The sequence below is a fragment of the Agelaius phoeniceus genome, chromosome 32, assembly GCF_051311805.1.
Source record: "Agelaius phoeniceus isolate bAgePho1 chromosome 32, bAgePho1.hap1, whole genome shotgun sequence".
In the NCBI taxonomy this organism is placed as follows: Eukaryota; Metazoa; Chordata; class Aves; order Passeriformes; family Icteridae; genus Agelaius; species Agelaius phoeniceus.
Window position 1 is genome coordinate 107,197 of NC_135296.1, and position 25,985 is coordinate 133,181.

Consider the following 25,985-nt stretch of genomic DNA (forward strand, 5'->3'; position numbering starts at 1 on the left):
AAGCGGAAGCGAAAGCGGAAGCGGCGCGGAGAAGGCGGAGGGAAGATGGCGGCGGCCGCGGCGGCCCCCGAGGACGAGCTGGTCTCGTCGGTGACGCTCTACCGGCGGCGGCCGCGGCTGCTCCGCGGCACCGTGCTGCCCTTCGCCGCCGGCCTCTACCCGGCCTGGCTGTGGCTGTGGGGGCCGCGGCTGTGGGCGGCGGGCGAGGCGGCGGGGCCGCCCGAGGCGGCGCTGCTGGCGCTCGGCGCCATCGCGGCGCTGCAGCTGCTGACGGCGCTGGCCGGGCTCTGGTCCGTGCACGCCGAGTGCGCCCTCAGCTGCGTCAGGGTGAGCGCGGGACAGGGACCGGGACATGGGGCTGAGGGGCTGAGGGTGTTTGGGCTCTGGGGGGATTTGGGGGCTCAGGGGATTTCGGGGAGATTTGGGGGCTGAAGGGGTTCAGGGTTTAAAGGGGGTTTGGGGCATAAATGTATGAAATATAAACTTATAAACTAAGTTAAAGTATTCCGTAGGAATTGTTAAATATGAGGGTGTTGGCTATGAGAAATATGGGGTATTAAATATGGGAGAGTGGGATATTAAAAGAAAAAGATTTGGGATGTTAGGAGTGTGAAATGTGTGGTTTTAAAGGAATAAAGTATGGGATATTAAAAATGTAAAATGTGGGATATTAAAGGGATAAAATATGGGTTATTAGAATTGTAAAATGTGGGATATTAAAGGGATAAAATATAGGTTATTCAAAGTATAAATGTGGGGTTTTGGAGCAATAAAAATTGGGATTTTAAAGCGATTGAAAATGGGATTCTAAAGGGATAAAATTCGGAGCACTTGGGGTACAAAGCTGGGATTTTGAAGGGTTAAAAATGGGTTTTTAGGGCAATAAAAAATGGGATTTTCGAGGGGTTTTGAAGGGATTTTCCTGCTGTTTTCTCCCCCAGGAGCCCTGTCCCCAAAAAGCCACCCTGGCCAAGGTGGTGCCAACCCCCAACAATGGCTCTGTGGAACTGGTGCCAATCCACAGGGAGCAGGTGAGGGAATTCCAGGAATTCCGCTGGGATTCATCCCTGGAGACCCAGTGAGCTCAGGGCCATCCAGGTGCGGGATGAAAATCCGGGAATTCCGGTGGGATTTGTCCTGGAAAATCCAATGTGTTCGTGATATCCATGGGGGAATGGGAAAATCTGAGAATTCCTTGGGATTTATCCCCGAAAATGGGGAGAACCTGGGAATTCCAGGCAAAACAGCCCTGGAAAACTTTGGGATTTTTCTCCAGGAGACCCTTGGAAATCTGGGATTTTTTTTTCCCTCGTCCAGGCTGGAAATTTTTCCAGGAATGGGAAATTTGGAATTTTTCCCTTTTTTTTTTTTTTTCCCCAGGGTGAGGATGGGCAGGAAGCGCTGAGCTTTGAGTTCCAGAAGATCAAATATTCCTACGAAATCCATGGAAAAAAGCAATTCCTGCCCGTGGCCTTCCCTGTGGAGCACCCCTTGGGATTCTACCAGAATTCCAGAGGCTTCCAGGAGGAGCAGGAAATCCGGGAGGCCGAGAGGAAATACGGGAATAACAAGTGAGTTTTTCCTGGGGGGAAATCCCGGGAAAAGAGCCCAAAATATTCGGGGAAAAATCCGTAAATATCCTAAAAAAAAAAATAATCCCAAGTGTGCTGGGAAAGTGTTCTTAAAATAGCTCAAATATCCCAGGAAGGTATCCCAAAATATTCTGGGTAAATATTCCAGGAAAACGCCCAAAAATATCCTGGAAAAATATTCTCAAATATCCCAGTGGAATGTGCGAAAATGTAGTGAAATGTACCAAGAAAATATTCCAGGAAAGCATCTCTAAATATTCCAAAATAGGCTGGAAAATATCCCCGAAATCTGGGATTTTCCTCCCTCCTGGATTTGGGATTTTGGGCTGAGGGGTCTTCTGGGAATGGATCCCAAAAATCCAATTTTTTGTTTAAAATCATCAGGAACGGGGATATTTTGGGTGGAAAAACTGGGATTTTCCAAGGGTTTTCCAAGGATTTTCCTCCTTCCAGGGCAGAAATGGTGGTGCCAGAATTCCTGGAGCTTTTCAAGGAAAGAGCCACGGCTCCGTTCTTCGTTTTCCAGGTAAAAATCGGGAATAAAAACCAGGGAAAAATCCCCCAAATCTACTAAAAACGGGAATAAACTCAGGGAAAATTCCCGTTCCTGTGAAAACCAGGGGAATTCATTCTGGGATGGATGGGGCCGGTTTTGGTCCCTTTCTCCCTGGGATTCCAGGAATAATTTTGGTCCCTTTTCCTCTGGGATTCCAGGAATAATTTTGGTCCCTTTCTCCCTTGAATTCCAGGAATAATTTTGGTCCCTTTCTCCCTGGAATTCCAGGAATAATTTTGGTCCCTTTTCCCCTGGGATTCCAGGAATAATTTTGGTCCCTTTTCCCCTGGGATTCCAGGAATAATTTTGGTCCCTTTTCCCCTGGAATTCCAGGAATAATTTTGGTCCCTTTTCCCCTGGAATTCCAGGAATAATTTTGGTCCCTTTTCTCCCTGGAATTCCAGGAATAATTTTGGTCCCTTTCTCCTTGGGATTTCAGGAATAATTTTGGTCCCTTTCTCCCTGGAATTCCAGGAATAATTTTGGTCCCTTTTCCCCTGGAATTCCAGGAATACTTTTGGTCCCTTTCTCCCTGGAATTCCAGGAATAATTTTGGTCCCTTTTCCCCTGGAATTCCAGGATTTCCGGGCCGGGTTGGGATAACTGCCATCCCATTTTCCCCGAAATTCTGGGCTGGAATTGCCGGAATCCGGGGCTGCCCTGGCGCAGTCCCAGCCCCGCGAGGATTTCTGGAGGATTTTCCCTTTTCTCCCGGAGTTTCCCCGCGGTCTCCCCTTGTCCCTTCCCGGCATTCCCGGCATTCCCGTGGTTTTTTCCAGGTGTTCTGCGTGGGGCTGTGGTGCCTGGACGAGTTCTGGTACTACAGCGTCTTCACCCTGTCCATGCTCGTGGCCTTCGAGGCCTCCCTGGTGCAGCAGCAGCTCCGCAACCTCTCCGAGATCCGCAGGATGGGCAACAAGCCCTACATGATCCAGGTGAAATCCCGGAATGCCGAATTCCAGGGAAAAACCTGGAATTCCGGGGCTCCCTGGACATTCCCAGTCCGGCTTCCTGGGGCCCTTTGTGGTGGTTTCGCTGCTGAGTTCGGCCCCAAAATGGGGATTTTAGGGGTTTTAGCCCCTGCATTTTCCTTTTTTTCCTGTGGTTCTTGCGTGGATTCTGTCCCAGGAAATGGGATTTTTGTGGATTTGTGGGGTTTTTGGGATTTTTAGGGGCATTCAGCCCAGTTATCTTCCTGTTTCCTGTGGTTTTTCCACAGATTTTTTTTTGTCCCAAAATTGAGATTTTTGAGGTTCTTTTGGTGACTTTTCCTGTTGTTTTCCTGCTGATACTGGCACAAAAACGGGAATTTTTGGGGGACCTTAGGATATTTTGGGGATTTTTTTTTCCCCCTTTTTCCTGTGGATTTCCCACCAATTCCATCCCAAAACTTGGGGTTTTTTTTTGGGAATTCCAGGTCTACAGGAACCGGAAGTGGCGCCCGATTTCCAGCGAGGAGATCATCGCAGGGGACATCGTCTCCATCGGTGAGAACGGGAATTTCCATGGAAAAACACCCCAAAAATGGGAATTCCCAATAGGAATTGCCATGAGGAGCGTCCTTAAAATGGGAATTTCCACAGAAAGCATCCTGGAAAATGGGATTTTCTTTTAAATGGGAAACGCCCTTAAAATGGGGATTTTCATGGAAAAGTCCCTCGAAAATCGGAATTTCTTCCCTCGTTTCTGTTGGAACGAAATTGAATTTTGAGGGTTTCGATTTTCATTTTCAGGGAAATCCCCTCGGAACTTTCCTGGAGTTCTGGGTTGGACTGGGGTAACTTTGAGGTTTTAGTTGTGGGATTTTCCCCTTTTCTCCTGGAATTCCCTGCTTTTCCACCATCCTGCCGTCAAACATTTTAGCTCCCCCAAACCCTAAAATTCCAGGAATTCCAGGGGCCTTTTTTTTGTCCCAAATTTTCCCTTCTCCAAACCCTCCTCCTACAGATCTGGGGCTGGAAAAGTGGGTGGGAAAACGGGAAAACCGTGGGGTTTGGAGTGGGGAAAACGGAAAAACGGATGAGTTTGGCCTGAGAATTTTGGGAATTTTGGGGATTTCTGCCCTCAGGCCGCTCCCCCCAGGAGAATTTGGTGCCCTGTGACCTCCTCCTGCTGCGGGGCCGCTGCGTCGTGGACGAGGCCATGCTGACCGGGGAGTCCGTGCCGCAGATGAAGGTTGGGAAAACTGGGAAAGAAACGGGAAAGAAACGGGAAAAACGGGGGGAAAAACGGGAACTGGGGCGTGGTCCTGGCCGGAATTCCCTGGATCTGTGTCCCTGTTCCTGGCTGGAATTCCCTGGATCCCTGCCCCTGTTCCTGGCCGGAATTCCCTGGATCTGTGTCCCTGTTCCTGGCTGGAATTCCCTGGATCCCTGCCCCTGTTCCTGGCCGGAATTCCCTGGATCCATGTCCCTGTTCCTGGCTGGAATTGCCTGGGTCTGTGTCCCCATTCCCATCCAGAATTCCCTGGATCCTTGCCCCATTCCTGGCCGGAATTCCCTGGATCCATGTCCCTGTTCCTGGCTGGAATTGCCTGGGTCTGTGTCCCCATTCCCATCCAGAATTCCCTGGATCCTTGCCCCATTCCTGGCCGGAATTCCCTGGATCCATGTCCCTGTTCCTGGCTGGAATTCCCTGGATCCCTGCCCCGTTCCCACCCGGAATTCCCGCTGTGTCCCTGTCCCCATTCCCACCCGGAATTCCCGCTGTGTCCCTGTCCCCGTTCCCACTGGGAATTCCCGCTGTGTCCCTGTCCCCATTCCCGCTGTGTCCCTGTCCCCGTTCCCACCCCTATTCCCGCTGTGTCCCTGCCCCATTCCCAGTGTCCCTGCCCCCATTCCCGCTGTGTCCCTGTCCCCGTTCCCACCCGGAATTCCCGCTGTGTCCCTGTCCCCATTCCCTGTTCCCCTGTCCCCGTTCCCACCTGGAATTCCCGCTGTGTCCCTGTCCCCATTCCCACCCGGAATTCCCGCTGTGTCCCTGTCCCCATTCCCACTGGGAATTCCCGCTGTGTCCCGCAGGAGCCGGTGGAGGGGCTGAGCCCCGAGCGCGTGCTGGACGTGGCCGTGGACGGGCGCCTGCACGTCCTGTTCGGGGGCACGCGCGTGATCCAGCACCTGCCGCCGCCGCGCGCCTCGGCCGGCCTCAAACGTGAGCCATGCCCGCCCGTCCTGGGATTCCTGTCCATCCCCTGGGATTCCCATCCATCCCGGGATTCCCGCCCATCCCCTGGGATTCCCATCCCATCCTGGGATTTCTGCCCATCCCCTGGGATTCCTGCCCGCCCCCTGGGATTCCTGCCCATCCCCTGGGATTCCTGCCCGTCCCGGGATTCCTGCCCGCCCCCTGGAATTCCTGCCTGTCACGGGATTCCTGCCCGTCCCGGGATTCCCATCCCATCCTGGGATTCCTGCCCGTCCTGGGATTCCCATCCCATCCTGGGATTCCTGTCCATCCCCTGGGATTCCCATCCCACCCTGGGATTCCCATCCATCCTGGGATTCCTGCCTTTCACGGGATTCCTGCCTGTCACAGGATTCCCATCCATCCTGGGATTCCTGCCCATCCCCTGGGATTCCTGCCCGTCCCGGGATTCCTGCTCCCCGGAATTCCCATCCCATCCCGGGATTCCTGCCTGTCCTGGGGTTCCCAGCCATCCTGGGATTCCCACCCGTCCCGGGATTCCCGCCCGTCACGGGATTCCCAGCCATCCTGGGATTCCCGCCCACCCTGGGATTCCCACCCATCCTGGGATTCCTGCCCCGGGAATTCCCACCCATCCTGGGATTCCCAGGCCCGGAATTCCCACCCATCTGGAATTCCCTCCCATCCTGGCCTTCCCGCCCCCAGAACATCCAACTGGGACCGTCCTCCAGAGGGAGCAATTCCCACATTCCTGCCCCAGATTCCTGGGAATTCCCACCCCGCAATTCCCACCCTGGAAAGGGACCATCCTCCTCAGGGAGCGATTCCCACATTCCTGCCCCAAATTCCTGGCGATTCCCAGCCCACAATTCCCGCCCTGGAAACGTCCCACAGGGACCGTCCTCCAGAGGGAGCAATTCCCACGTTTCTGCCCCAGATTCCTGGGAATTCCCACCCCACAGTTCCCAGGAGTTCCTTGGGGGTTTCCTGGGGAATTTGTGGGAATTTCCGGAGCGGGTGTCCCGGGGGATTCCCTGGGAATTCCCTGGGGATTCCCTGGGATTTGTTCCCTCCCCAGCTGTGGATAACGGGTGCCTGGCCTACGCCCTCCGCACCGGCTTCAACACCTCCCAGGTGAGCCCGGAATTCCCGGGAATTCCAGGGAACGGGGCTCGGGAGCAGGGAGGAATTGAAGGATTGGGGAGGGTTCCCAAGCTCCAAAGGAATTCCAGGCTTTTCCCAGGGCCGGAGTTCCCGTTCCGTGCTCCTCCGGACAGAATCCCGCGGAATTTTGAAGGAGTTTCCGTGGGATTCCTGACCAAAGCCGGTTTTGCAGGGAAAGCTGCTCCGGACAATCCTGTTTGGGGTGAAGAGGGTCACAGCCAATAACCTGGAGACCTTCATCTTCATCCTCTTCCTCCTCGTCTTCGCCATCGCCGCCGCCGCCTACGTCTGGATCCAGGGTGGGAATCCTGGAATTCTGGGAATTCTGGGAATTCCGGGCTTTGGGGGAGGGATCCCCGGGCGATGTTCCCTGATCCGGACTCCATCTTTATTCACTTTTTTCCCCTAATCCCGTTTTCTTCCCATTTTTCCCCTCTCTGATCCGATTTTTCCCGTTTCTAATCCCGTTTTTCCCTATTGTGATCCCGTTTTTTCCCGTTTTGATCCCGTTTTCCCCATTGTGATCCCGTTTTTCCCCTTTCTAATCCCATTTTTTCCCGTTTTGATCCTGTTTTTCCCGTTGTGATCCTGTTTTCCTGTTTTGATCCCGTTTTGATCCTGTTTTCCCCATTGTGATCCCATTTTTCCCCATTGTGATCCCGTTTTCCCCGTTTTGATCCCGTTTTCCTGTTTTGATCCCGTTTTCCCTGTTGTGATCCCGTTTTCCCTGTTTTGACCCTGTTGTTTCCCGTTGTGATCCCGTTTTTCCCTTTTTGATCCCGTTTTTTTCCTGTTGTGATCCCATTTTTTTTCCCGTTTTGATCCTGTTTTTCCCGTTTTGATCCCGTTTTCCCCATTGTGACCCCGTTTTTCCCCCTTTTTGATCCTGTTTTCCCCATTGTGATCCCGTTTTTTCCCGTTTTGATCCCGTTTTTCCCGTTTTGATCCCGTTTTCCCGTTGTGATCCCGTTTTTCCCTATTGTGACCCCGTTTTTTCCCCGTTTTGATCCCGTTTTCCCCGTTGTGACCCCGCTTTGATCCCATTTTCCCCGTTTTTTCCCGTTTTCCCCGTTGTGACCCCGTTTTGATCCTGTTTTCCCCATTGTGATCCCGTTTTTCCCTATTGTGACCCCATTTTTTCCCTGTTTTGATCCCCTTTTTCCTGTTTTGATCCCGTTTTCCCTGTTTTTTCCCGTATTCCCCATTGTGATCCCGTTTTTTCCCATTGTGATCCCATTTTTCCCTATTGTGACCCCGTTTTTTCCCCGTTTTGATCCCGTTTTTTCCGTTTTGATCCCGTTTTCCCTGTTTTTTCCCGTTTTTCCCGTTGTGACCCCGTTTTCCCGTTGTGATCCTGTTTTTCCCTATTGTGACCCCGTTTTTCCCCCTTTTTGATCCTGTTTTCCCCATTGTGATCCCGTTTTTCCCGTTGTGACCCCATTGTGATCCCGTTTTTCCCGTTGTGACCCCGTTGTGATCCCGTTTTCCCCGTTTTTCCCCGTTTTTCCCCATTTTGATCCCGTTTTTCCCGTTTTTTTCCCGTTTTCCCTTGGTTCCCAGGCACCAGGGACCCCCGTCGGAACCAGTACCGGCTGTTCCTGGAGTGTGCCCTGATCCTGACGTCCGTGGTGCCCCCCGAGCTGCCCATCGAGCTCTCCCTGGCCGTCAACACCTCCCTGATCGCCCTGGCCAAGCTCTGTGAGGATCCGGGCATTTGGGAACGCCGGGAACGCCGGGAACGCTGGGAATGATGGGAACGCTGGGAATGATGGGAGTGCTGGGAATGATGGGAACGCTGGGAACGCTGGGAGTGCTGGGAATGATGGGAATGATGGGAATGATGGGAATGATGGGAACGATGGGAACGCTGGGAGTGCTGGGAATGCTGGGAATGATGGGAACGCTGGGAATGCTGGGAATGCTGGGAACGCTGGGATGGGGCTGGGCTGGCAGGAGACGGGGAGGGACCGGGTCCCCGTGGGGATTTTTTTTTAATTTTAATTTATTTTTGGGGATTTCTTTAAAACATTTCCCCCCAGAATCCCAAATTTCCCCCCAGATCCCTGATTTCCCCTCAGCATTCCCGTTTTTCCCCCCAAATCCCCTTTTTTCCCCCCAAATCCCCATTTTTCCCCCAGCATTCCCATTTTTCCCCCCAAATTCCCATTTTCCCCCCCAAATCCCCATTTTTCCCCCCAGCATTCCTGTTTTTTCCCCCCAAATTCCCCGTTTTTCCCCCAAAATCCCCGTTTTTCCCCCAGCATTCCCGTTTTGCCCCCCCAAATCCCCGTTTTCCCCCCCAAATTCCCCAATTTTCCCCCAGCATTCCCGTTTTCCCCCCCAAATCCCCATTTTTCCCCCCAAATCCCCATTTTTCCCCCCAACATTCCCAATTTTTCCCCCCAAATTCCCAATTTCCCCCAGCATTCCCATTTTTCCCCCCAGAATTCCCAATTTTCCCCCCAAATTCCCAATTTTCCCCAGCATTCCCGTTTTTCCCCCCCAAATCCCCGTTTTCCCCCCAAATTCCTATTTTTCCCCCAGCATTCCCATTTCCCCCCCCAAATTCCCCATTTTTCCCCCAGCATTCCCATTTTTCCTCCCCAAAATCCCCATTTTTCCCCCTAAATTCCCATTTTCCCCCCCAGAATCCCCATTTTTCCCCCAAATCCCCATTTTCCCCCAGCATTCCCATTTTTCTCCCCAAAATCCCCATTTTTCCCCCCAAATCCCCATTTTCCCCCCCAAATTCCCCAATTTTTCCCCCAGCATTCCCATTTTTCCCCCCAAATCCCCATTTTTCCCCCCAAATCCCCGTTTTTCCCCCCCAAATCCCCAATTTTCCCCAAAAAATTCCCGTTTTTCCCCCCAGAATCCCCGTTTTTCCCCCCCAAATCCCCGTTTTTCCCCCCAGAATCCCCGTTTTCCCCCCCAAATTCCCCATTTTCCCCCAAATTCCCGTTTTTCCCCCCTGCCCAGACGTGTACTGCACGGAGCCGTTCCGCATCCCCTTCGCGGGGAAGGTCCAGGTTTGCTGCTTCGACAAGACCGGGACCCTGACCAGCGAGCACCTGGTGGTGCGGGGCGTGGCCGGGCTCAGGTGGGTCCCAGCCCCGGATCCCACCTGGGAATTCCATGGGAGAGCAGTGGGAGCCTTGGCAGGGCACGGGAGGGGCTGGAAATGCAGAATTCCCAAAAAAAAACCCAAAAAAAATCGCACAAGGTCTTGAGAAAATCGTCGCAAAATCCTGGTGAGAAATAAAGAAAGGAACTCCACCAAAATCGGTCTGAAAGATCTTGCCAAAAAGGATCAATGAAAAAGTGAAGAAAATTGTCACAAAATCCCACAAAATCTTCCGAAAAAATCTCACAAATTCTTCCAAAAAAATCCCAAAAAAAACCCCAAAAACCGTCCAAAAATCTCACAAAATCTTCCATAAAAATCCCCAAAAAAATCCCACAAAACCTTCCAAAAAAATCTCACAAAATCTTCCAAAAAAATCCCCAAAAAAACCCCACAAAACCTTCCAAAAAAATCTCACAAAATCTTCCAAACAAACCCCAAAAAAATCCCACAAGGTCTTTAGAAAATCCTCACAAAATCCCGGCGAGAAATGAAGAAAGGAACTCCACCAAATCAGTCTGAAAGATCTTGCCAAGAAAGATCAGTGAAAAAGTGCAGAAAATTGTCAGAAAATCCCACAAAATCTTGCAAAATAAATCCCAAAAAAATCCCACAAAATCTTCCAAAAAAATCTCACAAATTCTTCCAAAAAAATCCAAAAAAATCCCACAAAACCTTCCAAAAAAATCTCATAAAATCTTCCAAAAAATCTCACAAAATCTTCCAAAAAAAATACCCCAAAAAATCCCACAAAACCTTCCAAAAAAATCTCACAAAATCTTCCAAAAAAAAATCCCAAAAAAACCCCACAAAACCTTCCAAAAAAATCTCACAAAATCTTCCAGAAAAAATCCCAAAAAATCCCACAAAATCTTGGCAAGAAATAAAAAAAGGAATTCCACCAAAATCAGTCTAAAAGATCTTGCCGAGAAAGATCAATGAAAAAGCGCAGAAAATTCTCACAAAATCCCACAAAACCTTCCCAAAAAATCTCACAAAATCTTCCAAAAAAAATTCCTAAAAAAACCCCACAAAACCTTCCAAAAAAATCTCACAAAATCTTCCAAAAAAATCCCAAAAAATCACACAAAATCTTCCAAAAAAACCCACAAAACCTTCCAAAAAATCTCACAAAATCTTCCAAAAAAAAATTCCCAAAAAATCCCACAAAATCCTCCCAAAAGTCCCACAGAATCCCAACAAAATATCCCCCCAAAACCCCCCACAAAATTCCCACAAAAGCCCCACAAGAAATCTCTCAAAATTCCCACAAAAAATCCCACAGAATCTGTCAAAATCCTGGGATTTTTTGGGGTTCCACAAGGATTTTTGGTGGCGTTTTCAGTTGGAACTTCTTGAGGATTTTGTGAGGGTTTATTGTGATTTTTTGTCGCCTTTTTTGGGCTATTTTGTGAGGATTTTGTGCAAAGATTTTGGGGGATTTTTTGAGGTTTTTTTGTGGGGATTTTGTGGGATTTTTGTGGGATTTTGTGGCTGGATCTTGTGGAATTCTTGTGTAGTTTTGGGGGAATTTTTTTTGCTTTTTGTGGGTTTTTTTTATGGGATTTTTATGGGATTTTGTGGCTGGATCTCGTGGAATTCTTTGTGTATTTTTAGGGAGAATTTTTGTGTATTTTTAGGGAGAATTTTTTTGCTTTTTTGTGGGATTTTCATGGGATTTTATGGCTGGATCTTGTGGAATTCTTAGTGTTTTTTTAGGGGGAATTTTTTGTATTTTTAGGCAGAATATTTTTGCTTTTTGTGGGTTTTTTTTTGTGGGATTTTTACGGGATTTTGTGGCTGGATCTCGTGGAATTCTTTGTGGTTTTTTAGGGGGAATTTTTTTGTATTTTTAGGGGGAATTTTTTTGCTTTTTGTGGAGTTTTTTTGTGGGATTTTTATGGGATTTTGTGGCTGGATCTCGTGGAATTCTTTGTGTATTTTTAGGGAGAATTTTCTTGCTTTTTTGTGGGGTTTTCATGGGATTTTATGGCTGGGTCTTGTGGAATTCTTTGTGTATTTTTAGGGGGAATTTTTTTGTATTTTTAGGTGTAATTTTTTTGCTTTTTGCGGGGTTTTTTTGTGATGCCTTTTCGTGGGATTTTCATGGGATTTTATGGCTGGATCTCGTGGAATTCTTTGTGCATTTTTAGGGGGAATTTTTTTGCATTTTTAGGTGTAATTTTCTTGTTTTTTGTGGGGTTTTTTTGTGATGCCTTTTTGCGGGTTTTTTTTGATGCCTTTTTGTGGGATTTTCATGGGATTTTGTGGCTGGATCTCGTGGAATTCTTTGTGCATTTTTAGGGGGAATTTTTTGTATTTTTGGGGGGAATTTTTTGGTATTTTTAGGTGTAATTTTTTTGCTTTTTGCGGGGTTTTTTTGTGATGCCTTTTTGCGGGGTTTTTATGGGATTTTGTGGCTGGATCTCGTGGAATTCTTTGTGTACTTTTATGGGGAATTTTTTTTGCTTTTTGTGGGATTTTTTTGTGATGCTTTTTTGTGGGACTTTTATGGGATTTTGTGGCTGGATCTTGTGGAATTCTTTGTGTATTTTTAGGGAGAATTTTTTTTTGTATTTTTAGGGAGAATTTTTCTGCTTTTTGTGGGGTTTTTTGTGATGATTTTTTGTGGGATTTTATGGCTGGGTCTTGTGGAATTCTTTGTGTATTTTTAGGGGGAATTTTTTTTGCTTTTTGTGGGATTTTTTTTTGCTTTTTGTGGGTTTTTTGTGATGCCCTTTTGTGGGATTTTATGGCTGGATCTTGTGGAATTCTTTGTGTATTTTTAGGGGTAATTTTTTTGTATTTTTAGGGAGAATTTTTTTGCTTTTTTGTGGGATTTTTATGGGATTTTCTGGCTGGATCTCATGGAATTCTTTGTGTATTTTTAGGGGGAATTCTTTGTATTTTTAGGGGGAATTTTTTTGTATTTTTAGGTGTAATTTTTTTGTTTTTTGCGGGGTTTTTTGTGATGCCTTTTTGTGGGGTTTTTTTGTGATGCCTTTTTGCGGGGTTTTTTTGTGATGCCTTTTTGTGGGTTTTTTTTTGTGATGCCTTTTTGCGGGGTTTTTTGTGGGATTTTGTGGCTGGATCCTGTGGAATTCTTTGTGTACTTTTATGGGGAATTTTTTTTTGCTTTTTGTGGGATTTTTTTGTGATGCTTTTTTGTGGGACTTTTATGGGATTTTGTGGCTGGATCTCGCGGAATTCTTTGTGTATTTTTAGGGGGAATTTTTTGTATTTTTAGGGGGAATTTTATGTATTTTTAGGGGGAATTTTTTGGTATTTTTAGGTGTCATTTTTTTGCTTTTTGTGGGGTTTTTTTGTGATGCCTTTTTGCAGGATTTTTTGTGGGATTTTGTGGCTGGATCTTGTAGAATTCTTTGTGTACTTTTAGGTGTAATTTTTTTGCTTTTTGTGGGGTTTTTTGTGATGCCTTTTTGTGGGATTTTGTGGCTGGATCTTGTAGAATTCTTTGTGTATTTTTAGGTGTAATTTTTTTGCTTTTTGCGGGGTTTTTTTGCGGGGTTTTTTTGATGCCTTTTTGTGGGATTTTCATGGGATTTTGTGGCTGGATCTTGTGGAATTCTTTGTGCATTTTTAGGGGGAATTTTTTGGTATTTTTAGGTGTAATTTTTTTGCTTTTTGCGGGGTTTTTTTTGTGATGCCTTTTTGTGGGGTTTTTTGTGGGATTTTGTGGCTGGATCCTGTGGAATTCTTTGTGTATTTTTAGGGGGAATTTTTTGTATTTTTAGGGGGAATTTTTTTGTATTTTTAGGTGTAATTTTTTTGCTTTTTGTGGGATTTTTTGTGATGCCTTTTCGTGGGATTTTCATGGGATTTTATGGCTGGATCTTGCAGAATTCTTTGTGCATTTTTAGGGGGAATTTTTTTGTATTTTTAGGGGGAATTTTTTGGTATTTTAGGTGTAATTTTTTTTGCTTTTTGATGCCTTTTTTTGTGATGCCTTTTTGCGGGGTTTTTTCGTGATGCCCTTTTGTGGGGTTTTTTTGTGATGCCTTTTTGCGGGGTTTTTGTGATGCTTTTTCGTGGGATTTTCATGGGATTTTATGGCTGGGTCTTGCGGAATTCTTTGTGTATTTTTAGGGGTAATTTTTTGTATTTTTAGGTGTAATTTTTTGGTATTTTTAGGTGTAATTTTTTGGTATTTTTAGGTGTAATTTTTTGGTATTTTTGGGGGGAATTTTTTGGTATTTTTAGGGGGAATTTTTTGGTATTTTTAGGGGGAATTTTTTGCTTTTTTAGGTGTAATTTTTTTGGTTTTTGTGGGATTTTTTTTGTGATTCCCTTTTGCGGGGTCCCCCGCAGGCAGGGCCGGGAGGTGCTGCCGGTGTCGGAGCTGCCGCTGGAGACGCACCGCGCCATCGCCTGCTGCCACTCCCTGGTGCAGCTGGAGGACGGCAGCATCGTGGGCGACCCCCTGGAGAAGGCCATGCTGGCGGCCGTGGACTGGACCCTGACCCGAGGTAAATCCCAAAAAAAACCCCTCCCCGTTTTCCTGGGATTCTGGGGCGTTCCGGGCGGGAAAAGCTCAAAAACAAAGCTTGGGGGGAAAAGCGGTCGTGGGTTGCTGCGAAAAAAAAAATCCCTCCCAAATAATCTGACAGAACCTTTAATAATCCACAAAATCCCCACAAAGAAACTCCACAGAATCCCTGCAGAAAATCCCACAGAATTTCCACCAAAAAAATCTCAAAACCCTCACAAAAATCTCAAAATCCCCACAAAAAAAAAAACTCCACATAATCCCTGCAGAAAATCCCACAGAATTCCCATGAAAAAAAATCTCAAAATCCTCACAAAAATCTCAAAATCCTCAAAACCCTCTCAAAAGCTCCACAGAATCCCTGCAGAAAACCCTACAGAATTTCCACGGAAAAACCTCAAAATCCTCACAAAAATCTCAAAATCCCCCCAAAAAAAAAGCTCCACAGAATCCCTGCGGAAAACCCTACAGAATTCCCACGAAAAAAATCTCAAAATCCTCATAAAAATGTCAAAATCCTCACAAAAATCTCAAAATCCCCGCAAAAAAAAAAAACTCCACAGAATCCCTGCAGAAAATCCCACAGAATTCCCACGAAAAACCTCAAAATCCTCACAAAAATCTCAAAATCCTCAGAAAAATCTCAAAATCCTCACAAAAAAAAACTCCACAGAATCCCCGAGGAAAATCCCACAGAATTCCCACGAAAAAACCTCAAAATCCTCACAAAAATCTCAAAATCCTCACAAAAATCTCAAAATCCTCTCAAAAATCTCAAAATCCCCACAAAAAAAAAAACTCCACAGAATCCCTGCAGAAAATCCCACAGAATTCCCACAAAAAAATCTCAAAATCCTCACAAAAATCTCAAAATCCTCACAAAAAAATCTCAAAGTCAAAATCCTCGAAATCCCCACAAAAATCTCCACAGAAAATCCCTACAAAAATCCCTACAAAAATCCCACCAAATTCTCTCAAAATCCCTCCCCCCAAAATAAAAAAAACCCCACAAATTTCTCACCGAAATCCCCCTGAATTCCACCTAAAATTGGCCAGAATTACGTCAAATTCCCACCAAATTCATCCCAAATTCCCCCCAAATTCCCCCTTTTTTTTTCCCCCCCACCCCGTTCCCGACTCGCCCTTTCAGGATTTCCCGATTTCCTTTGTTTCCAGATGAGAAAGTTTTCCCGAGGAGTCTAAAAACTCCGGGAATGAGAATTCACCAGCGCTTTCATTTCTCCAGTGCCCTGAAGAGGATGGCGGTGCTGGCGTCGCTGGAGGGCGGCTCCGGGGAAACGCGGTACCTGGCGGCCGTCAAGGGCGCTCCCGAGACCCTGCGCGCCATGGTGAGGGGAAAATGGGGTGAAAAATGGGGAAAATGGGAAAAAACGGGAAAAATGGGAGTGCTCCCGAGACCCTGCGCGCCATGGTGAGGGGGAAATGGGGTGAAAAATGGGGAAAATGGGAAAAAACGGGGATTTGGGAATGCTGGGAGTGCTCCCGAGACCCTGCACGCCATGGTGAGGGGGGGAAATGGGGTGAAAAATGGGGAAAATGGGAAAAATGGGGAAAATGGGAAAAATGGGAAAAATGGGAGTGCTCCCGAGACCCTGCACGCCATGGTGAGGGGGGAAAATGGGGCGAAAAATGGGGAAAATGGGAAAAATGGGGATTTGGGAATGCTGGGAGTGCTCCCGAGACCCTGCACGCCATGGTGAGGGGGGAAAATGGGGTGATAAACGGGGAAAATGGGAAAAACGGGAAAAATGGGAAAAATGGGAGTCTGGGAGTGCTCCCGAGACCCTGCGCGCCATGGTGAGGGGGGAAATGGGGTGAAAAACGGGGAAAATGGGAAAAATGGGAAAATACGGGAAAATGGGAGTGCTCCCGAGACCCTGCGCGCCATGGTGAGGGGGGAAAATGGGGTGAAAAATGGGGAAAATGGGAAAAAACGGGAAAATGGGAGTGCTCCCGAGACCCTGCACGCCATGGTGAGGGGGGAAAATGGGGGGAAAAATGGGGAAAATGGGAAAAATGGGAATGCTGGGAGTGCTCCCGAGACCCTGCACGCCATGGTGAGGGGGAAATGGGGGGAAAAATGGGGAAAATGGGAAAAACGGGGATTTGGGAATGCTGGGAGTGCTCCCGAGACCCTGCACGCCATGGTGAGGGGAAATGGGGGGAAAAACGGGGAAAATGGGAAAAATGGGAATGCTGGGAGTGCTCCCGAGACCCTGCACGCCATGGTGAGGGGAAAAATGGGGAAAATGGGAAAAACGGGAAAATGGGAATGCTGGGAGTGCTCCCGAGACCCTGCACGCCATGGTGAGGGGGAAATGGGGTGAAAAATGGGGAAAATGGGAAAAATGGGAAAAATGGGAGTGCTCCCGAGACCCTGCACGCCATGGTGAGGGGAAAATGGGGTGAAAAATGGGGAAAATGGGAAAATATGGGAAAATGGGAGTGCTCCCGAGACCCTGCACGCCATGGTGAGGGGGAAATGGGGGGAAAAATGGGGAAAATGGGAAAAAACGGGGATTTGGGAATGCTGGGAGTGCTCCCGAGACCCTGCACGCCATGGTGAGGGGGAAAACGGGGGGAAAAATGGGGAAAATGGGAAAAAACGGGAAAAATGGGAGTGCTCCCGAGACCCTGCACGCCATGGTGAGGGGGGAAATGGGGGGAAAAATGGGGAAAATGGGAAAAATGGGAAAATACGGGAAAATGGGAGTGCTGGGAGTGCTCCCGAGACCCTGCACGCCATGGTGAGGGGGAAAATGGGGGGAAAAACGGGGAAAATGGGAAAAATGGGAAAAAGGGGAGTCTGGGAATGCTGGGGAGACCCTGCACGCCATGGTGAGGGGAAAATGGGAAAATACGGGAAAAATGGGAATGCTGGGAGTGCTCCCGAGACCCTGCACGCCATGGTGAGGGGAAAAATGGGGGGGAAAATGGGGAAAATGGGAAAAAACGGGGATTTGGGAATGCTGGGAGTGCTCCCGAGACCCTGCACGCCATGGTGAGGGGGGAAAATGGGGTGAAAAACGGGGAAAATGGGAAAAATGGGAATGCTGGGAGTGCTCCCGAGACCCTGCACGCCATGGTGAGGGGAAAAATGGGGGGAAAAACGGGGAAAATGGGAAAAACGGGGATTTGGGAATGCCGGGAGCTCCAAGTGGCTGTGCCCAGGCCCCGCGGTGAGGGGGGAATTCCAGGATAAAACCGGGAAATCTGGGAATGTTGGGAGATCGGGGAGATGGAGGGGGGGGATGGCTGTAAATTCCAATGGAATTCCCTCGAATTCCACACAGACTCTCCCAAATCCCTCCCTCCCCCCTCAGATCTCCTCATTTTTCCCCCGTTTTCCCCCAAAACCCCCCGGAATTCCCTTGGATTCCCCGCTCAGGGAACATTTTCCGTGTTTCCTCAGCTGTCCCAGTGTCCCAGCGACTACCACGAGATCCATCGGGAATTCTCCCACGAGGGCGCGCGGGTCCTGGCCCTGGGCTACAAAGAGCTGGGAGCCCTGAGCCACCAGCAGGTGAAAAAACGGGGGAAAAACACCCGGAATTCCAGGCCTGGAGACGCCGGGAGAGAGGCTGGGAAAAGGAGAGGTGGTGGGTTTTTATTTTAGGGTGGAATTTGGGGGTTTTGGGGACTTTTTCCCAGGGAAATTTCCCATTCCTGAGCCGCTTCAGAGCATCCCAAAGGAATTTTTTCCCAAGGAAATTCCCTTTTTCTTCGGGGAGTTTGGGACCACTCCGAGCTTTTAGGAGCACCAGACTCATTCCAAGGGCTGCTCCAAATGCCGGGGATCACCGGTGGGAGGGGGAATTTGGCCTTTGAAGGGGTTTGGGGATGCTGAATCCGGGGTTTTGCCGTCCAAAAGGTGCGGGAGATGAAGAGGGAATCCCTGGAATGTGACCTGAGATTCGTGGGGTTCATCCTGGTCTCGTCCCCACTCAAAGCCGACTCCAAGGCCGTGATCCGGGAGATCCAGAGCGCCTCCCACCGTGTGAGGAACGACGGGAATTCCCGGATTCCGGGGAAAGGGGAGAAAACCGGGAATCGCCAGAGGGGCGGGAGGGGCTGGAGGGAGGGGAAAACCGGGAATTTCCAAGGTGGAAAGTGGGAAAATCCCAAGTGGGAAACTGGGAAATTGCAGTCTGAGAACACTGGGAACATCTCAAGTGGAAAATGGGGAAAATCCAAGGCTGGGAGCTGGGAAAATTCCAGATTGAAAGTGGGAAAATTCCAGGAGAGGAATGGGGAAATTTCCAAAGTGGGAAAGGGGAAAGCCGCAGGGTCTGAGGGGGCTCCCAGCCCCAATCCAGGCTGGAATTTCTCCGGGAATGCCGGGATCACAGGTGGTGATGATCACGGGGGACAGCCCGCTGACCGCCTGCCACGTGGCGCGCGAGCTGCACTTCCTGCAGAAGGAGCGGATCCTGATCCTGCAGCCCCCGGAGCAGCCCGGTACCGCCGGCAGCAGAACACGGGAATGGACACGGGAATGGACGCGGGAATGAACATGGGAATGTGGGAATGAACATGGGAATGGACGCGGGAATGAACATGGGAATGGCCCCGGGAATGGACCCGGGAATGGCCCCGGGAATGGCCCTGGGAATGTGGGAATGAACACGGGAATGGCCCCGGGAATGAACACGGGAATGAACACGGGAATGAACACGGGAATGGCCCTGGGAATGTGGGAATGAACATGGGAATGACCACGGGAATACGGGAATAGCCCCGGGAATGAACACGGGAATGACCCCGGGAATGTGGGAATGAACACGGGAATGGCCCCGGGAATGTGGGAATGAACATGGGAATGACCCTGGGAATACGGGAATGGCCCTGGGAAAGGCCCCGGGAATGGCGGGAATGACCCTGGGAATGGCCCCAGGAATGACCCTGGGAATGACGGGGGCTCAGGGGTTTGAGGGGTCTGGGGAGCTGGGGTGGGATCGGGAATGGGATCAGGAGTGGGATCAGGAATGCCGGGGGTTTCTGGGATCCCGGATTTGAAGGGTCCGGGAGCTGGGGGCAGAGCTGTGGATCGGGAATGGGATCAGGAATGGGATCAGGAATGGGATCAGGAGTGGGATCAGGAATGCCGGGGGTTCTGGGATCCCGGATTTGAAGGATCTGGGAACTGGGAGCAGAGCTGTGGATCGGGGCTGGGATCAGGAATGGGATCAGGAGTGGGATCGGGAATGCCGGGGGGTTCTGGGATTCCCGGATTTGAAGGATCTGGGAGCTGGGGGCAGAGCTGTGGATCGGGAATGGGATCAGGAATGCCAGGGGGTTCTGGGATCCCGGATTTGAATGATCTGGGGGCAGAGCTGTGGATCAGGGCTGGAGCCCCCCTGCCATCCCCCCATTCCCGCAGGGCTGCCCTGGCAGTGGCGCTCCCGGGACGGCTCCGTGGCTCTGCCGGCGCTCCCGGATTCCCTGCGGGATCTGACCGGGCCCTTCGAGCTGTGCCTGACCGGGGAGGGGCTGGAGCAGCTGCGGCTGCGGGACCGGGAGCGGCTCCTGCGCCTCATCCCCCACGTCCGCGTCTTCGCCCGGGTGGCGCCCAAGCAGAAGGTGAGGAGGGCTTGGGAACGGGAATTCCTGGATTTGGGATCTCCAGGAACGTGGGGATGGCCCCGGGGAGTCTGGAGCTCGTCCCGGCTCTGAATTCCTGGGATTTTGTGGGTTTGGGAATGGGGGGATGGCCCTGGTAGGATCCTACAGAATCCTGAGCCTCTTCCAGCCCTGAATTCCCGGAATTCTGAGCCTTTTGGGATTTTTTCCCGCTTTTTTCCGGGCAGGAATTTGTGATCACGGCACTGAAGAGCCTGGGCTACTGCACCCTGATGTGCGGCGACGGCACCAACGACGTGGGAGCGCTCAAACACGCCGACGTGGGTGAGCCCGGAATTCCCGGAATTCCCGACATTCGCCCCAAATCCCAACCCCAGCCAGGCCGCTCCCAGCGTTTCCCAGCTCTTGGGAGCCGGGAAAGGGAAAAAAGAGGGAATTTCAGGTTTTCCTGGGGGTTTTCCCCTTGTTTTTCTCTGTGCCTTTCCCGTTTTCCCCTTGTTCTTTCCTGTGGGTTTTCCCTGGTTTTTTCCCCATTTTTTTCCATTTTTTCCCCTGATTTTCCCTGGTTTTTCCCTGGTTTTTTTCCCATTTTTTTCCATTTTTTCCCCTGATTTTCCCTGTTTTTTCCCTGGTTTTCCCTAATTTATCCCAAATTTTTTTCCTTGATTTGCCCCCAAATTTTCCCTGATTTGCCCCCAAATTTTCCCTGATTTCCCCCCAAATTTTCCCTGATTTCCCCCCAAATTTCCCTGATTTTCCCTCAAATTTTCCCTGATTTCCCCCCAAATTTCCCTCTTTTCCCCCCAATTTCTCTCTGTTTCCCCCGATTTCCGCTTCCCCCTGATTTCCCCTTATTTTTCCCTGATTTCCCCCCAAATTTCCCCCAATTTCTCCCCATTTTCCCCTGCCCAGGTGTGGCCCTGCTGGCCAACGCCCCGGAGCGCGTTCCCGAGCGGAAGCGGCGGCCCCGGGAGGGCGTTGGGGACAGCAGGGCCGGAATTCCCGCCGGGAATGTCAAGCCCTCGTCCCGAGGGGCCAAGCAGCGGCTCCTGGCGCAGCGGGAGGAGCAGCTGGCCGTGCACAGGGTGGGAATTCCCGGGGATCCCGGGGGTTTCAGCCCTGGCACTGAGTCGGGAATTGGGATTGAGCCCGGAATTTGCAGCCCTGGGAGCGGGGGGATTTAGGGAATGGGAATGCTGGGATGGTTGGGGTGGGGATGGATCCCATCCCGGTGCTGTCCTAATCTGTGCGCGGGGAGCTTCCCAAAATTCCAGGGGGATCCTGTGGGAAAAGGGAGGGAATCCTAATGGGAAAAGGGATAACGTGGGATAAATCCAGGAATTCTGGAGGCAGGAAGTGACCTAAAACCAGGGAATAAACCCCGGAATTCTGGGGGCTGGAAGGGACCTGAGATCTGGGGTGAACGGGGAATAAATCCTGGAATTCCGGAGTTGGGAAGGCACCTCCAACCCCACCACCCCAGATCCCAAACTCCAAGCTCTTTTCCCTCTGGATTTGCGCGGAGTTGGAGCGCGATTTCTGGCCCTCCCGCGTGATTTTGGGTTTTTTGGGTTTTTTGGGAATGTCCAATCCCGCAGGAGCGGCTGAGCCAGGTGCTGAGGGACCTGGAAGAGGAGAGGGCGCCCGTGGTGAAGCTGGGGGACGCCAGCATTGCCGCCCCCTTCACCTCCAAGCTCTCCTCCATCCAGTGCAGTGAGTGCCCGGGAACAGCGGGAAAAACCGGGAATGGGACGGGAATGGGACGGGGATGGGATGGGAATGGGATGGGAATGGGATGGGAATGGGATGGGATGGGGATGGGATGGGAATGGGGTGGGAATGGGATGGGAATGGGATTGGAATGGGACGGGGATGGGATGGGGATGGGACGGGAATGGGATGGGAATGGGATGGGAATGGGAATGGGAATGGGAATGGGAATGGGATGGGGATGGGATGGGAATGGGATGGGAATGGGACGGGAATGGGATGGGGATGGGATGGGGATGGGATGGGGATGGGACGGGGATGGGATGGGAATGGGACGGGAATGGGACGGGAATGGGACGGGAATGGGACGGGAATGGGATGGGAATGGGATGGGAATGGGAATGGGAATGGGAATGGGAATGGGATGGGGATGGGATGGGAATGGGATGGGAATGGGACGGGAATGGGATGGGGATGGGATGGGGATGGGATGGGGATGGGACGGGGATGGGATGGGGATGGGACGGGGATGGGATGGGAATGGGATGGGAATGGGAATGGGAATGGGAATGGGAATGGGAATGGGAATGGGAATGGGACGGGGATGGGAATGGGATGGGATGGGAATGGGACGGGAATGGGACGGGGATGGGACGGGAATGGGATGGGAATGGGACGGGGATGGGACGGGAATGGATGGGATGGGAATGGGATGGGAATGGGACGGGAATGGGATGGGAATGGGATGGGATGGGATGGGATGGGGATGGGACGGGAATGGGACGGGAATGGGACGGGAATGGGACAGGGATGGGATGGGAATGGGACAGGGAATGGGATGGGAATGGGATGGGGATGGGAATGGGACGGGGATGGGACGGGAATGGGATGGGAATGGGAATGGGATGGGAATGGGACGGGAATGGGATGGGGATGGGACGGGAATGGGATGGGAATGGGATGGGAATGGGACGGGAATGGGATGGGAATGGGACGGGGATGGGATGGGAATGGGATGGGAATGGGATGGGAATGGGACGGGAATGGGATGGGAATGGGAAGGGGATGGGAATGGGACGGGGATGGGATGGGAATGGGATGGGAATGGGACGGGAATGGGATGGGATGGGAGGAGACCCCAAATTGAACACCCCCGAGCTCAGAATTGCCAAGAGTGGAGCTGTGAGCTCGGGATTGGGGCCCACGGTCGTCCTTGGTCTCATCCCGAGCACTCCTGAGCCCATCCCATCCCCACACCCCCAATCCCCGCCTGTTGTTTTCCCCCCGGCGTTCCCGGGTTCCTGAGCCCCGGAATTCCCGTTTTTCCCCCTCCCAGTCTGCCACGTGATCAAGCAGGGCCGCTGCACGCTGGTGACCACGCTGCAGATGTTCAAGATCCTGGCTCTGAACGCGCTGGTGCTGGCCTACAGCCAGAGCGTGCTCTTCCTGCAGGGCGTCAAGTTCAGCGACCTGCAGGCCACGCTGCAGGGGCTGCTCCTGGCCGGCTGCTTCCTCTTCATCTCCCGGTCCAAGGTGGGCATTCCCGGGAAAAAACGGGGGGCAGGCTACGGAGAAATCCAAAAACAGTCACCAAAAAAATCCAAAAAATAAAAAAAAAAATTCCCAAAATAGAAAAAAAACCCAAAAAATCCCCAAAACAAAAAAAATCCCCAAAAAAGACAAAAACAAATCCCGTTTGGGATTTCATTCCTGTTTGTTCCAGCCCCTGAAGACGCTTTCCAAGGAGAGGCCCCTCCCCAACATTTTCAACCTGTACACGGTGCTGACGGTGCTGCTGCAGTTCCTGGTGCATTTCCTGAGCCTCGTGTTCCTCTACCAGGAAGCTCAGGCCCGCAGCGAGCCCAGGTGAGAGGCCCCGATCCCGGAAAATTCCCAAACAATTCGGATCCCGGAAAATTCCCAAAGGATTCCGGGATTGAACAAAAAATTTCCAGGGTTTCCCCCGCAGTTCCTGCTACCCCAGCATCCCCTGACCCCATCAAAATCACTCCAATGAGCATTTCCTATGGGAATTCCATCCCAAGGAATTCCGATGGATGAAAAACCCCAAATCCTCCAGGATTTTATCTATTCCCATGGATGAAAAAACCCCAAAAAACCAAAAAAAAAATTCCCGTTTTTCCGCTCCCAGCCCATTTCAGACCCAATGCTGCCCCTCTAACAGCCGGGGTTTTTTGGGGAGCGGGTCCTGGGTGGGTCCCGGTGCTGATCCCGGTTTCCCGGGGCAGGGAGGAGGAGTTTGTGGATCTGAGCCGCGAGTTCGAGCCCTCGCTGGTGAACAGCACCGTGTACCTGCTGGCCATGGCCATGCAGACGGCCACCTTCGCCATCAACTACAAGGTGGGAAACATTCCCGGAATATTCCCATTTTCCCTGCTTCCCTGCCTTCCAAAGGTGGGAAACATTCCCGGAATGTTCCCGTTTTCCCTGCTTCCCTGCCTTCCCCAAGGTGGGAAACCCGCAATGTTCCCCTTCCCACACTTTTCCCTGCTTTTCCCCATTTTTCTCCACGTTTTTCCCAATTTCTGTTCCCCGGTGTCATCAAACCCCATTTTACAGCCCCAAAGCCTCTGGGAATCAGCTCCCAGTGCCCTCCCAGTACAAACCAGTGCCCTCCCAGTGCATCCCAGTGCCCCCCAGTTCATCCCAGTGCCCCCCAGTGTATCCCAGTGCCCTCCCAGTACAAACCAGTGCAAACCAGTGCCCTCCCAGTGCCCTCCCAGTGCATCCCAGTCCATCCCAGTGCTCCCCAGTCCATCCCAGTGCCCCCCCAGTACCCTTCCAGTGCTCTCCCAGTGCCCCCCAGTGCCCTCCCAATGTATCCCAGTGCCCTCCCAGTGCCCCCCAGTGCCCCCCAGTCCATCCCAGTCCATCCCAGTACCCTCCCAGTGCCCCCCAGTCCATCCCAGTGCCCTCCCAGTGCCCCCCAGTCCATCCCAGTGCCCCCCAGTCCATCCCAGTGCCCCCCAGTACCCTCCCAGTGCCCCCCAGTCCATCCCAGTGCCCTCCCAGTGCCCCCCAGTCCATCCCAGTGCCCCCCAGTGCCCTCCCAGTCCATCCCAGTCCATCCCAGTGCCCTCCCAGTACAAACCAGTGCAAACCAGTGCCCGCCAGTGCCCTCCCAGTCCATCCCAGTCCATCCCAGTGCCCTCCCAGTGCCCTCCCAGTGCCCCCCAGTGCCCTCCCAGTCCATCCCAGTCCCTCCCAGTGCCCTCCCAGTGCCCCCCAGTGCCCTCCCAGTCCATCCCAGTACCCTCCCAGTCCATCCCAGTCCCTCCCAGTGCCTCCCCCGGCCCATCCCGGTTGCTGTTCCCAGGGCCAGCCCTTCATGGAGAGCCTCCTGCAGAACCGGGCGCTGCTCTGGGCGCTGCTGCTCTCGGCCTCGGCCGTGCTGGGGCTGCTCAGCGGCGCCTGCCCCGAGCTCAACCTCGGCTTCGGCCTCGTCGAGATCCCCGCGGAGGTGGGAGCCCAAAATTCCCAAATTCCCAAATTCCACGGCGGGGATTCTTACAGGGAGGGGGCTCCAAGATTCCTGCCCTGCTGAGACCCCGGTTCCAGGGGGAAATCCCAACATTCCGGGGAAAATTCCTGAATTCCAAGGGAAATCCCAGCATTCCAGAGGGAAATCCCAACATTCCAGGGGAAAATCCCAACATTCCAGGGGAAATCCCAACATTCCAGGGGGAAATCCCAACATTCCAGAGGGAAATCCCAACATTCCGGGGAAAATCCCAGTATTCCAAGGGAAATCCCAATATTCCAGGGGGAAATCCTGACATTCTGGGGGAAATCCCAGCATTCCAGGGGGAAATCCCAACATTCCAGAGGGAAATCCCAACATTCCGGGGGGAAATCCCAACATTCCGGGGGAAATCCCAGCATTCCAAGGGAAATCCCAACATTCCAGGGGGAAATCCCAACATTCCAGAGGGAAATCCCAGCATTCCAGGGGGAAATCCCAGCATTCGTGGGGATATGGGAGTTGTCCCTGCCTGTGGGTCGGGGTGGCATTTGGGGAGCCCCATTCCCGCCAGGAACATTCCGGAATTCCCAGGGATTTGGGGTGGGATCGGTGGCCCCGTTCCCGTGGGGAATCCCGGAATTTGCGGGGGTCGGGATGCGGGGGCGGGGTCCGGGGCCGGTTCCCGCCCGGAACGTTCCGGAATCCCCTCGTTCCCAGTTCCGGCTGCTGATCCTGGCGGTGCTGGCGGCCGATTTCCTGCTGGCCTTTTCCGTGGATCGGCTCCTGCAGCTCCTGCTGGGCAGCTCCCGCCTCCGAGTGCCTTCCTGAGCCCCCCGGCGCTCCCGGAGACCCCAAAACCCCAGGATCATGGAATTCCCACCCCTCGGAGAAGGCGGATCCCAGATTTTTAACGTCGTCTCAGCAGCTTTCAGGAGTTCCCAGAATTCCCCAGAGTTTCTTGGAATTTCCCAGGATTTTCCGAAATTTACCCGAGAATTTTTTTTGGAATTTGGCAATGGAAAAAAAAAAAATCCTGATCAAGGCTGTTTTTTTTTTTTTGGAAAGAGTTTGGAATTGTCTTTACTGGGAGAAAAAAAAAAATG

At 51.4% G+C, this 25,985-nt stretch overlaps 1 protein-coding gene across 1 annotated transcript; it reads left to right on the forward strand.

Moving 5' to 3' along the window:
- On the forward strand, positions 1-25,923 carry ATP13A1 (ATPase 13A1). Its single transcript, XM_054653511.2, has 26 exons — positions 1-327; positions 942-1,031; positions 1,381-1,571; positions 2,046-2,118; positions 2,928-3,083; positions 3,566-3,635; positions 4,217-4,323; positions 5,169-5,298; positions 6,371-6,426; positions 6,629-6,755; positions 8,017-8,154; positions 9,436-9,556; positions 13,910-14,067; positions 15,264-15,436; positions 17,521-17,631; positions 17,980-18,105; positions 18,458-18,566; positions 19,489-19,688; positions 19,916-20,012; positions 20,601-20,773; positions 21,287-21,401; positions 22,735-22,931; positions 23,122-23,264; positions 23,648-23,759; positions 24,736-24,879; positions 25,600-25,923. The coding sequence occupies exons 1-26, from the start codon at positions 46-48 to the stop codon at positions 25,708-25,710; spliced, it is 3,510 nt and encodes a 1,169-aa protein (XP_054509486.2). The 5' UTR covers positions 1-45; the 3' UTR covers positions 25,711-25,923.
- The last annotated feature ends 62 nt before the right edge of the window (positions 25,924-25,985 follow it).